This window comes from Giraffa tippelskirchi, chromosome 4 (genome assembly GCF_054371585.1).
Source record: "Giraffa tippelskirchi isolate mGirTip1 chromosome 4, T2T-mGirTip1v1.2.pri, whole genome shotgun sequence".
In the NCBI taxonomy this organism is placed as follows: Eukaryota; Metazoa; Chordata; class Mammalia; order Artiodactyla; family Giraffidae; genus Giraffa; species Giraffa tippelskirchi.
The window spans coordinates 82404787-82419587 of record NC_137278.1 but is presented as its reverse complement, the minus strand read 5'-3'; the positions used below and the strand labels follow the sequence as shown (position 1 = coordinate 82419587).

At 37.4% G+C, this 14801-nt stretch overlaps 1 protein-coding gene across 1 annotated transcript in view; it reads right to left on the bottom strand.

The window, feature by feature from the left end:
* Positions 1-14801, bottom strand: part of HEATR5B (HEAT repeat containing 5B) — a 98132-nt gene that overhangs the window by 18083 nt on the left and 65248 nt on the right. The window contains exon 27 of the mRNA XM_081596196.1: positions 7666-7845. Within this exon, the coding sequence (XP_081452322.1) occupies positions 7666-7845 (180 nt within the window). The remainder of the gene's footprint in view (positions 1-7665; positions 7846-14801) is intronic.

Genomic DNA, 14801 nt, shown 5'->3' with positions numbered 1-14801 from the left:
CAATTCAAAGATAAAAGTTCTTCTGCTGACAGGCAAAGATGGAAGTAGGGATTCCAGGCAGATAAGAAACGGCAAGGCATTCTAAGGAAATTCCAAGTGTTCGGTATTAGACTGAGCATAGAATACAAGGGAGAAGGAGCTGAAGATTTTACTCTGTTGGTAATGGGGAAGCGGAGTCAATGCATGATTTAAAGGTCAGCTGTATGTATTTTTCCTCAACCTTTATTTAAAAAATTATGCTGTGGGCCTCCCTGGTGGCTCAGTGGTAAAGAATCCACCTGTCAAAGCAGGACACACTGGTTCAATCCCTGGTCTGGAAAGATTCCACATGCCATGGAGCAACCAAGCCCGTGCCCACAACTGTTGAAGCCTACACACTCTAGAGCCTGTGCTCCACAACCAGAGAAACCACTGCAGTGAGAGGCCCACACACCGCAACTAGAGAGTAGCCCCCTTTCGCTGCAATGGGAGAAAAGCTTGAGCAGTGATGAAGACTCAGCATAGCCATAAATAGAATAAATAAATAAACATTTAAAAGTACACCACAAAAAGTTTAAAAATGAGTTATTAAAATTACTCATAATCCTAATTTCCAGGTTTCCACATTCCAACTAAGCTGTAATTATGTTGTACAGACTATTTTGTATTTAATCTTAACTGTTACAAGGATTTCCATATAAATACTATTCTTCATAACTATTATTTTTAATAGCGGTAATAGAAGACTTTATAAATCTAACAGTTTTCCTGTAGTTGAAATTTTATATTTTTTAAAATTCTTTTCAGTCCTGGGAATCTTAGAAGATGAGGCATAGTTTTCAATGACAAAGGTATTCAGTTCGTCACATTATGAATGTTCCAAACAAACATTTTTGTCAACTTCTCTCTTTTTCATATTTTGAATATTCTTCCCTAGGATAAAGTCCCAGAAATGGAATGACTGGGTGAGTGATTATAAATACTTCCATGGCTCTGAACAGACACTGCCAAATGCTTTCTAAAAGGGGCATATATTATACATTGCTACGCGTAATATGAAAATATATTTTTTGACTCGTTTTTGCAAAAAATGTGGGGTTTTTCTTACGAGAAAGTACACAAGAAATATAGAAAAATCAGATGCACAAATAAAATGAAGAAAATAAAGCCTACTACCTACTACCTAAGCCTAAATCCTACTACCCAGATGCAATACTGTTAACATGCTAGACACGTTGTATATACATACTCACAGTCTTTTAAACAATAATGTTTGTATATAATTTTTAACTCAATTTTCTAGTCACTTAATACCATCATTGATTGATTGCTGAAGGAAGGCTTTCTTATCTCTCATTGCTATTCTTTGGAACTCTGCATTCAAATGGGTATATCTTTCCTTTTCTCCTTTGCCTTTCACTTCTCTTCTTTTCACAGCTATTTGTAAGGCTTCCTCAGACAGCCATTTTGCTCTTTTGCATTTCTTTTTCTTGGGGATGGTCTTGATCCCTGCCTCCTGTACAATGTCATGAACCTCCATCCATAGTTGATCAGGCACTCTGTCTATTGATCTAGTCCCTTAAATCTATTTCTCACTTCCACTGTAAAATCATAAGGGATTTGATTTAGGTCATACCTGAATGGTCTAGTGGTCTTCCCTACTTTCTTCAATTTCAGTCTGAATTTGGCAATAAGGAATGCATGATCTGAGCCACAGTCCGCTCCCGGTCTTGTTTTTGCTGACTGCATAAGCTTCTCCATGTTTGTCTGCAAAGAATATAATTCAATCTGATTTCAGCATTAGTGAACCATCTGGTGATTTCCATGTATAGAGTCTTCTCTTGTGTTGATGGAAGAGGGTGTTTGCTATGACCAGTGTGTTCTCTTGGCAAAACTCTATTAGCCTTTGCCTTGCTTCATTCTGTACTCCAAGGCCAAATTTGCCTGTTACTCCAGGTGTTTCCTGACTTTGTACTTTTGCATTCCAGTCCCCTATGACGAAAAGGACATTTTTTTTGGGTGTTAGTTCTAAAAGGTCTTGTAGGTCTTCATAGAACCGTTCAACTTCAGCTTCTTCAACATTGCTGGTTGGGGCATAGGCTTGGATTACTGTGATACTGAATGGTTTGCCTTGGAAACAAACAGATCATTCTGTCGTTTTTGAGACTGCATCCAAGTACTGCATTTCGGACTCTTTTGTTGACTATGACGGCTACTCCATTTCTTCTAAGGGATTCCTGCACACAGTAGTAGATATAATGGTCATCTGAGTCAAATTCACCCATTCCAGTCCATTTGAGTTGGCTGATTCCTAGAATGTTGACTTTCACTCTTGCCATCCCCTGTTTGACCACTTCCAATTTGCCTTGATTCATGAAACTAACATTCCAGGTTCCTATGCAATATTGCTCTTTACAGCATCAGACCTTGCTTCTATCACCAGTCACATCCACAACTGGGTATTGTTTTTGCTTTGGCTCCATCCCTTCAGTCTTTCTGGAGTTATTTCTCCACTGATCTCCAGTAGCATATTGGGCAACTACCGACTTGGGGAGTTCCTCTTTCAGTATCTTATCATTTTGCCTTTTCATACTGTTCATGGGGTTCTCAAGGCAAGAATACTGAAGTGGTTTGCCATTCCCTTCTCCAGTGGACCACATTCTGTCAGACCTCTCTACCATGACCCATCTAGAGATCTCTTCATGAAAATTAGAAATACCAAGGGAACATTTCATGCAAAGATGGGCTTGATAAAGGACAGAAATGGTACAGACCTAACAGAAGCAGAAGATATTAAGAAGAGGTGGTAAGAATACACAGAAGGACTGTACAAAAAAGATCTTCACGACACAGATAATCACGATGGTGTGATCACTCACCTAGAGCCAGACATCCTGGAATGTGAAGTCAAGTGGGCCTTAGAAAGCATCACTACATACAAAGCTAGTGGAGGTGATGGAATTCCAGTTGAGCTGTTTCAAATCCTAAAAGATGATGCTGTGAAAGTGCTGCACACGATATGCCAGCAAGTCTTGAAAACTCAGCAGTGGCCATGGGACTGGAAAAGGTCAGTTTTCATTCCAATCCCAAAGAAAGGCAATGCCAAAGAATGCTCAAACTACCGCACAATTGCACTCATCTCACACGCTAGTAAAGTAATGCTTAAAGTTCTCCAAGCCAGGCTTCAGGAATACATGAACCATGAACTTCCAGATGTTCAAGCTGGTTTTAGAAAAGGCAGAGGAACCAGAGATCAAATTGCCAACATCTGCTGGATCATCGAAAAAGCAAGAGAGTTCCAGAAAAACATCTATTTCTGTTTTTTTGACTATGCAAAAAGCTTTGACTGTGTGGATCACAATAAACTGTGGAAAATTCTGAAAGAGATGAGAATACCAGACCACCTGACCTGCCTCTTTAGAAACTTGTATGCAGGTCAGGAAGCAATAGTTAGAACCTGACATGGAACAACAGACTGGTTCCAAATAGGAAAAGGAGTCCGTCAAGGCTGTATATTGTCACCCTGCTTATTTAACTCATATGCAGAGTACATCATGGGAAACACTGGGCTGAAGGAAGCACAAGCTGGAATCAAGATTGCCAGGAGAAATATCAATAACCTCAGATATGAAGATGAAACCACCCTTATGGCAGAAAGTGAAAAAGAACTAAAGAGCCTCTTGATGAAAGTGAAAGAGGAGAGTGAAAAAGTTGGCTTAAAGCTCAATGTTCAGAAAACTAAGATCATGGCATCCTGTCCCATCACTTCATGACAAATAGATGGGGAAACAGTGGTACCAGTGGCAGACTTCATTTTTCTGGGCTCCAAAATCACTGCAGTTGGTGACTGCAGCCATGAAATAGAAAGACGCTTACTCCTTAGAAGGAAAGTTATGACCAACCTAGATAGCATATTTAAAAGCAGAGATATTACTCTGCCAACAAAGGTCCGTCTAGTCAAAGCTATGGTGTTTCCAGTGGTCATGTATGGATGTGAGAGTTGGACGGTGAAGAAAGCTGAGCGCCGAAGAATCGATGCTTTTGAACTGTGGTGTTGGAGAAGACTCTTGAGAGTCCCTTGGACTGCAAGGAGATCCAACCAGTCCATCCTAAAGGAGATCAGTCCTGGGTGTTCATTGGAAGGACTGATGTTGAAGCTGAAACTCCAATACTTTGGCCACCTCATGCGAAGAGTTGACTCATTGGAAAAGACCCTAATGCTGGGAAGTATTGGGGGCAGGAGGAGAAAGGGATGAGAGAGGATGAGATGGCTGGATGGCATCACCGACTCAATGCAGTTGGGTTTGGGTGGACTCCGGGAGTTGGTGATGGACAGGGAGGCCTGGCGTGCTGCGATTCATGGTGTCGCAAAGAGTCGGACACGACTGAGAGACTGAATTGAACTGAATACCATCATCTTTGGATCAAGAAATACATTTATTTCTTTTTCTTTAGAATGATAAACAACATCACAACAAACATCCTCACAACAGAATCTGTGTATATTCTTGATATTCCTTAGGATAAACTAATGGGTACAGTTTTAGAAAGGTGTTTTGCTATACTTTGTTGACTCTTGAACAACATAGATCTGAACTGCGTGGGTCCACTTAGATCCAGATTTTTTTCAATAGTAAATACTAGAGCACTTACTACATGTCTAATAAATAGCTAAAAGAATGGGATTGGAATTTAGGAGAGAGGTCTGAGTAGAAAAGTACATTTAGAATATTTAATATACATGTAAAAGCTACAGGGTGTGAGTGTAGATGTGGTTACCCATAAAGTATGAAGAGTGAGAAAAAGGACAAGAAAAATATCAACATTTAAACGGCAGGCAGGCAAAGAGAAGCCAGCAAGTGATGCTAAGAATGAACAAAGAAAAAAAAAACAGGAGAAGCAAGGGAGTAGGGCCAGTAAGTCAAGGAAAACAAAGAGTTTCCAGAGAAGACAATATCAAAAGCTGCAGAAAGGCTAAGTCGACAGAGACTGAAAAGTGTCCAGTGATTTGGAGAATTATATCATTTGTAACTTCAGTAATTTCAATGGAGTGGTGAGAGTAAACCTAGATTGCAGGGGATCGAGAAGTGGGTGACTCAACAGTCAAGGATGTAAAGAAGAGAGTGAGCGGAGGAGGAAGCTGAGTTGGGGAACAACGAAGGGAAGGAGGGAGGAAGAGCACGCAGAGGGAGATGGGGAGATACAGAAGTGGGGGACAACTGAATGCACTTAGCTTGGAATAGTCTCCTCCTCAGACTCGTGCTTACTAACATCTGCTCTCATGCTCCAGGTCCCAGCTTAAGTGTTGCTCTCTCCAGGAAGCCTCCTCTGAACCCCCAGACTATTTTAGGTGCCTCTGCTGTGTGTTTACAACATTCTGTACTCCTCCTGTAACACTCATTATTTTTGTCGCACATACTGGTCCACTAGTTTGTTTTCCTCAGTAAGTGTAGAACATCTGGCTTGTGCACTACTGTATTATCAACTGCTACCCTGGCACAGAGCTAATGTTCATTTAACACTTTGTTGAATGAATCAGAGTGGGAAAGAAAATTGAGACAAGGGAATTCTGGATTAGAGGAAAACTTTAAAATAATAATAATAATTATACAAATAACAGCAGGCAACATTCACTGAGCATATAAATAAGGTAGTTATTGAACGAAGTCCTTATTACTTCACAATGAAGTCTCATTTACTTCACAATGTAATTCTATGGAATGTACTTAATTATTATCCACACTTTAGGGCTGAGAAACCAGGTTTACAGAAGCAGGTAAATAATTCACCCAAGGTCACACAGGTAAAAGGACAGTTATCAACTCACATAGATCTCAAGACCTGAAGGTAACAATCTGAGGAGCTGGAAAACAAACATCTTCTATTTTCTGAGTAAAAAGTAGAAGCAAAGATAGATCTTGAACAGAGAAATCTAGAATATGTTGGGCCTCTGAGGTAAAAAGATGAAGGAAAGGAAGTTAAGCAAGGAAAAGATTTATTTGACAATATTACAGGCTGAGGGCTGAAGTATAAATTATTTAATTATAAAACCAAGTTACCCCAAAATAAGAAGAGTTTCAAACAAAAATGTGCATTAATAAATTAGTTATATGAAGTTTTCATCTAATTTGTTAAAAGTAACTATTTATTTTCTATTCAGTGCCAGTTACAATGCTTGGTTTTTTTAATACATGTCACTTTAGAAAATATTATTGTACTTCCATGTTATGATAAAGAAACTGAGTATCTGAGAGATCAACTCACTTGATCAAAGTACAAAAGATGGTGAATTATAGAGACAGAACTTGCTATAGGGTCTGTGATTCAACATTTAATGCTTTTTATACTGATCTGTGCCAGACAACATAGTAGGTAAATCAAGCACATTCATGCAAGTCAGCAGAGAACCAGCTAACTGGCAAATGGTCTTATCCAATTACACAACTATCTCTATGTTTGGGAAATTAATGAATGGGGCTGCAGAATTAACAACAATTTTGAAAGATTTTTTTAAAATAAAAATCATTCAATCATTTGGAATGTAATTTCTACAGATAAGAAAAATAGTAAGTTTTAGTTAAAAATTAGATATGTGAAAATAACAAAGAATTTCTGTGAATCTCAAAGTAAGAAAACAATCACTTTATAAGTATCTTTCTAACACTACTTTCCACCTAAAATTATACATTTGCATTAATTTGGTAAGATTTTATCAGTAAGAACAAACATTTTATCAATGTGAATTTTTTTTACTTGTCTAAGACAAAAGATGGCAGCAGGGTGAAAATAAATGAACACTCAGGGATACTCGATGAAAACAACTTGATCTAAAAACCAGAAAGAAAAGTAATTTCTACAATATCTTATTGCTCTAATTTTCCCTTTTTTGTCTTCTGTGACAAAAAAAATCCACAAAACCCCAGAGGTCCTTTATCTAAACTGTATCATCTGGGTGTTGTATGCTTTGAGCCAGCAATTGCCTGTGGGGTGGTCACAGGCTGCTGATACCAAGGAAATAGGGAAGTAAGATACTGGGTTGGCAGAGGAAGGAATAAAGAGATATTTGAAATACCTGCATGCAGATGATAAGAATTTGAAAGTAACTAGCAGAAGGGATTTAGAAAAGTGAAATTAAAACAGTATCATTATTTTTAAAAATAATGTGGGCATAAAAAGAGGTAAAAACAGCTGTTAAAAAAACACAAAACATACAACAACAAAATAAACTCCTACAGCCTAATCAATGTGGCAGCAAGTCTTCTGAAATTTAATCAAATAAATGATTCTTGGCACAATTTTTTCTATTTTCTTATTATTTGTAGGTTTTCCCCACTTAATTTTTCCATAGTAAGTAAGAAGAGCTTTTCTTCAATATAGATGTTTTTAAACTGATACACGTCAATGATGGCTAAAACAACCACAAAACTGTAAAGTATAATTAAAATAAATAAATTAAAAAAAGCACTAATTAGAAATACTAATTTTCAAAGGTTCAATATGAGCTCTTTTGAGACATAAATGTATATGTATTTCAGTGAAAAGTAAATAGCAAAATTTTTTAAAGCACTCTATACCAAAGGTCAGCTTAAAAACAACAAAAACTAAACAAAATTTTTTTACCTACAGGAGTAGTGGAACATTTTCTCACGGATGGAGAAACCGTTAAAAACAATAGGCTGCCGTTACCTCTGCCCATGCTTTAAGAACAGCCAGTTTTTCCATGGTTGTAGCACTCTCTCGGTACAGTTGGCTGGAAGATCCTTTTCCGGCCTGAACCTTGTCCAGTGAAGAAACAAGCAGATTGTGTACTCGACGGAGATCATTGAGATCACTGACAACTCCACTTCCAATCCATGTACTACACACCTAGCCAAAGGGGGGAGAAAAAAAAAGAACTCTTATTTTTATATTAAAAAGTTAAGATTAAACATATAAAAGGCTGGTGTTAATATGATTTTTTTTCCTAGGGGGAACCAATACAGAACAAAACCAATGAACAAAACAAAATCCTTCAATGCTATGCTTTTTTTTTTTAATAAAAAATCAATAGCAAGTATGGAACTTACTATACTCTTATGTAGAAAACAAAACAATATTTACTTACCATGTTTCCACTATCTAAATTCCCAAAAATTTTATCAGAAAAAAATCTGCACCCAAATCAGTTCAATCACAAATTATTCTTTAATTCAACATTTCTCTTTACTATAGTCAAAAGGTTATTCTGAGTTATACAGAGAAGTTTAAAAGAAACAAAAAAGTAAAGGGAAAAAAAATCTAGTCCCTCTCCTCAAGTAACTCAACACAGATTAAATTAACACATAAGAATGCTTTATGACTGTCATACTACACTTAAAAAGAGAGAAAGAAGAGATTAATTCTAGCACAGATTAATTCTAGCACAAGAAATGGGGATGTTTAGATATCAGGAAGTTTTGTGTGTACAGATAAAGAGGAGTTTGGGGGAGGAAGAAAAAAGATTAGGAAAGTTAACTAGGATTAGGTTACAGTACAATTTAAATTCCATGTGAACTGAATTCAGCAGACTTTTTCTGCAGGCAATCATGAGTTTCTAAGGCTTCTGAGCAGGGGAATATTATTAGAATTGTGCTTTAGGAAAACTGCTCAAATACTATCAATAAACACAGGAAAACGTGTTTGGATAGTAAGCACTGTGTTCAGCTACATGGCTATTATAACACCACTGGACAGAGATGATATGGAATCAAATGACAAGGGAGAGGCATTTGAGAATGACTTGGAAGTAGAAATCACAAGGTTTGAAAACTGATTACGTACTTTTAGGGGGGTGAAAGCAGGGACATGTAAACAGTGAGAGGTGATGATTACCAAATTTTGATTGTCAAAGCTTCTAATTTGGATGAATGGAAGGAAGGTGTTACTACTATTTAAGAATACAGAGAATTGTGGTAAAGATGAGAAATTTCAGAGCAGCATGATTTTGACTATGAACTAAATTATGACATGCTAAGTTCGTGGGCAGTTGGAAACTCAGGTCTGGATTTCAGGAGCAAAGACAAAGGTAACTAAGTAGATACAGGAATTCTCCAAGCAACAGTGATCGCTAAAGTGCTAAGTAATTTTGTTCAAAGACAGGTATTAAAAAAAAGGATAAGGATAGATCCATAAGGATAGAACTCAGGGAAAACAAACTTAAGGGACAGACAGTGTAAAAATAAACAATGAAAGAAATTGAGAAGAAAATGCCAGAAAAGCAATAGGAAAATAGGCAAGTGTGGTGACACTGAAAACAAAGGAAGAATGTCAAGAAAGAAGGGGTTACCTGACAGTGCCAACTTTTTAAAAAATTAAATGAAAGATTCTTTAAATTCTACTGTGCTTCACAATTTTCATCTATGATTTCACATAACCTCATAATTACCGGGTTTTTATTTTGCCCCTACCCCAAAATTGCCCCACCTTCCCTTCCCTCTCCCCACTGGTAACTACTACCTTGTTCTGTGTCTATGGGTCTGTTTCTTTTTTGTTACATTCACTAGTTTGTTATATTTTTTAGATTCCATATATAAATGACAGCATACAGTATATGTCTTTCTCTGAATTTTTTCACTTAGCATAGAGCCCTCCAAGTCCATCCATGTTGCTGCAAATGGCAAAATTTCACTCTTTTTTATGGCTGAGTAGCATTCCATCTTCTCTATCTATTCATCTGCTGATGGACACTTAGACTGCTTCCAAATCTTGGCAACTGTAAATAATGCTGCTAGGAACACTGAGGTGCATGACTCTTTTCAGATTAGTATTTTTGTTCTTTTCAGATATAAACTCAATTGGGTCACAAGGTAACTCTATTTTAAATTTTTTGAGAAACCTGTTTTCCACAGCGGTTGCACAAACTTACCTTTCCACCAACAGTGTATGAGGGTTGCCTTTTCTCTACATCTTCACCAATGTTTGCTATTTTTGTATTTTTCTTTTTTATGACAGTCATTCTGACTGGTGTCAGCTGATACCTAATTGTGGCTTTGATTTTCATGTCTCTGATGATAAGTGATGGTGAGCATCTTTTTATGTGCCTATTGGCCATCTGCATTTTCTCTCTGGAAAAATGTCTAGTCATTACTTCCATCCAGTTTTTAATCTGGTTGTTTGTTTTGATGTTGAGTTGTATGAACTATTCATATATTTTGGATATTAACCTCTTATTGATCATACCATTTGCAAATGGAAAAGAAAATGGCAACCCACTCCAGTATTCTTGCCTAGAGAATCCTGTGGACAGAGGAGCCTGGTGGGCTGCTGTCCATGGGGTCTCACAGAGTCGGACATGACTGAAGTGACTTAGCATGCATGCATGCATTGGAGAAGGAAATGGCAGCCCACTGCAGTATTCTTGCCGGGAGAATCCCAGGGATGGAGGAGCCTGGTGGGCTGCCGTCTATGGGGTCGCACAGAGTTGGACACGACCGAAGTGACTTAGCAGCAGGAGCAGCAGCTGCAGGAGCAGCAGGACTTAGCAGCAGGAGCAGCAGCATTTGCAAATATTTTCTCCTGTTCAATAGGTTGTCTACCATTTGTTTTGTGTATGAGTTCTAAGTCATTAGCTTTTAAAATCTGTACTTTTTTTTTGGCCATGCCACACAGTATATGATATCTTAGTTCCCAGACCAGGGATCAACCCTGTGCCCCCTGCACTGGAACTGTGGAATCTTAACCATCAGACTGCCAAGGAAGTCCTCAAATCAATATTTTTCAATGGAAACAACTTGACTAAAAATCTGTCATTTCCATACTCATTCTATGAGACCAGCATCACCCTGAAACCCAAACCACACAAATATACCACAAAAAAAGAATATGCCACAAAAAAATAAAATTACAGGTCAATATAACTGATGAATGTAAATGCAAAAATCCTCAACAAAATATTATCAAACCGAATCCAACAACACATTAAAAGGGTCATACACCATGATCAAGTGGGATTCATCCCAGGGATAATAAGGATTCTTTAATATCTACAAATCAATCAGTGTGATACACCACATTAACAAATTGAAGAATAAAAACTATGTGATCATCTCAATAGATAACAGAAAAAACTTTTGATAAAGTTCAAAACCCATTTGTGATTAAAAAAAAAAAACTCTCCAGAAAGTAAACGCAGTAGGAACAACTGTGTTCCAACAAAGTAGGAACCTCAATCTAAAAAGGTCATATGGATGAACCATAAGCTGGAATCAAGATTGCCGGGAGAAATAACAATAACCTCAGATATGCAGATGATACCACCCTTATGGCAGAAAGCGAAGAAGAACTAAAGAGCCTCCTGATGAAAGTGAAAGAGGAGAGTGAAAAAGCTGGCTTAGAATTCAACATTCAATAAACAAAGATCATGGCATCCGGTTCCATCACTTCATGGCAAATGGATGGGGAAATAATGGAAACAGTGAGAGACTTTATTTTTTGCAGTTCCAAAATCACTGCAGACAGTGTCTGCAGCCATGAAATTAAAAGACATGTGATCCTTGGAAGAAAAGCTATGACCAACCTAGACAGCTTATTAAAAAGCAGAGACATCACTTTGCCGATAAAAGTCCGTCTAGTCAAAGCTATGGTTTTTGCAGTAGTCATGTAAGGATGTGAGAGCCAGACTATAAAGAAAGCTGAGCACCAAAGAATTGATGCTTTTGAACTGTAGTGTTGGAGAAGACTCTTGAGAGTCCCTTGGACTGCAAGGAGATCCAACCAGTCCATCCTAAAGGAAATCAGTCCTGAATATTCACTGGAAGGACTGATGCTAAAGTTGAAACTCCAATACTCTGGCCACCTGATGTGAAGAGCTGACTCATTGGAAAAGACCCTGATGCTGGGAAAGATTGAAGGCAGGAGGAGAAGGGGATGACAGAGGATGAGATGGTTGGATGGCATCAACGACCTGATGGACATGAGTTTAAGCAAGCTCTAGGAGTTGGTGATGGACAGGGAAGCCTGGCATGATGCAGTCCATGGGGTTGCAAAGAGTCAGACACTACTGAGCAACTGAAATGAACGGAACAAAAATATACTCAAAATGGATTAAAGACCTAAATGTAAGATCTGTTACTATAAAAGTCCTAGAGGAAAATACAGGCAGAATACTCTTTGACATAAACTGCAGCAATATTTTTTTTGGATCTACCTCCTAAAGCAAGAGAAATACAGGCAAAAATAAACAAATGGGACCTAATTAAACTTAAAAGCTTTTGCATAGCAAAGGAGACCATCAATAAAACAAAAAGACAACCTACTGAATGAGAGAAGATGTTTGACAGTGCCCACTTTACTCAACAGTTGTATGTCCTCACTTTCTTACCTGAAATCCTTAGGTAATGTATTGCACAGTTCACAACGTTATACCCTAAAGGGTAATAAGGTACATGAATTTAATTAAGGGATTAAGTAAGATGTGTAGCAGCATCCCATAATTAACACATAGATACTTCCAGAATGAAATGTACTATGCATCACACTAATTGAGATCAATCAATACTATCATCTCACTAAACTTCATGTCAGGGCTGAGTGAATACAGTCAGCTCAGGTTTTGTTACCAAATAAATTATGAAAAAACTTCAGGTTTTCAGAGCATCTGGATATTCAATCGGGTTAATGGGTTGTATTCCTATATTTAAAACTTTAAAAAAGTTAAGAGTAAATATATGTGCAAACTATTTCATTCTCTTATAATCTTATTCTCTAAGAATTCAAAACTAAATTAAATAGGGACATTTAAAAACTGATTATTACCAATACAGATAGCAAAAAAAAAAAAAAAAAGCCAGTCACACAATGCTGAAAATACACTGAAATTTAAAGCAAAAAGTAATTAAATAAAAGTATAAAAATAAAAGTTGTTATTTCTAAAGAAAGTATCACTTTGGAGATACTTGATACTTTGAATTTTGGTAGAAGTAAAGTTTGAGGGCAGGAGGAGAAGGGGACAACAGGATGAGATGGTTGGATGGCATCACCAACTCAATGGACATGAGTTTGGGTAAGCTCCGGGCGCTGGTGATGGACAGGGAGGCCTGGCATGCTGCGGTTCATGGAGTTGCAAAGAGTTGGACACGACTGAGTGACTGAACTGAACTGAATAAGTGAAGTTGAGGAAAATTGTCAAAATAAAGAATTTGGCACTGTTTGCCTTGCAAAAACCTAAGTACTTTCTCCACTTTAAAGAAAATGAAACCGGAAACTACAGACACTGCATTATGCATTTGGTTTATGAAGAAAGACAAAGCAACACTGAATCAACAAAATCATACTATGAGGAAAGACTTTGGCCTTATATCCAAAGAGTGGAGAATGAAAAAGAAAGAGAGTAGTGAATGAATGCACACTTATAAACTTCAGGTTGAAATAAAATATCTAAAGTATGTATTATGCTTATGATTCCAGCCCTGCCTTAAATGATTTTTTTTATTAACTTACTGATTACTGTCCTCAATTGTCCTTAATTGAAAACATTTGAGGGTTTTCCTGTAATTTCTCAGAATTATTAATACTTGATTTTCAGGTTCAACATGATTTTACTCTAGTAAACAAGCAGAGATGCCAAGATTCATCACCTGCCCAAAGCCAATTCCTTCGGTAACCTTAACGAAAGGAACTTAGAACCCAGTGCTCCAGCTATTTCAAAAGCAGGTTTCCACCCAGAAACAGAAGGATAGGTGGTCAAACTTTAAGCCTGCCACTAGAAAAGAAGACACTTCTTACAGAGAAAGCATGGCCATCTAAGAAATAAGTTTAAGGCAAATTCACTAACAAGGAATTTTCATACTGGTCATTCACAAGATGAAGTTCTAATCACCTTTGCTTTTCTGATCATCAGGAGCTTTGTAGGAGGTTTTGCTGTGTTTAAACATTACGATCTGAAACCCTACCATGATACATTTATTTTATGCATTGACTGTAATTTCTGATGCTTGTGTGCCAGTATCCCAATCCAAATGGCTTACCTACTCTACCTCCAAGGTTTGTACCATGATCCCCAAGCTTCTGTCTTAAACAACACTCCCTCATCTTCTCTCTCTGGTCTGCTGTTGGTGGGAGAAGTTCATTTCTCTGAAGACCACCATTAAGACAGCAGGTTTCAAAGAAATAAACACTAACAGGAGGAGGAGGCAACTCATTTATCCACAGAGAGATTAAAGTCAGAATTTCAAACTTGTCATTGCAAACAGCAGGACATTCTCTGCATAGAGGCCACATGTCGCTTGACTATGAATTCTAATAAAGATGGATTACAGCCCTGTACTCCAGAAAACTGGGAAGGACAGACTTGCTTCTCTTCTATCCTTAGGTTAGCAGATAAAGAATCAGATTTTCCGAAAGCTGAGAGCTTAGTGCAAAAATCCTTTTTCAGGATGGAGCACGAAAAAGACAAACTTACTGAAGGGGTAGGAACATATGTGCTTTTCTAACTCTCTTCAGGTACAATAGTTTGAGAATAATCTCCTGAGATTAATTTTGCAATGAAACGACCATATTGCAAAATTGTCTTTAGGATAATTTAATACATAGAAACTTGTAAAATTTTTACAACCTTTGGTCAAAAAAACCCTTTTTACTACCTATTTACCATTACTATATATTCTTTAATTATTGTAGATTTTACTCTAGTCCCTCTTACGACTTTTACATTTCCATTTACTACAGGACAACATAAGAGCTATGTATTCCAAAGTTTTGACCTCAGCTACAGCAAAAAATTTTTTTTAAAAGTTGTGATTAGTAGTTACTACTTCATCATTTCAGAGAGGATAAAAAAGGAAACTCACTGCTGTATTTCTGAGATA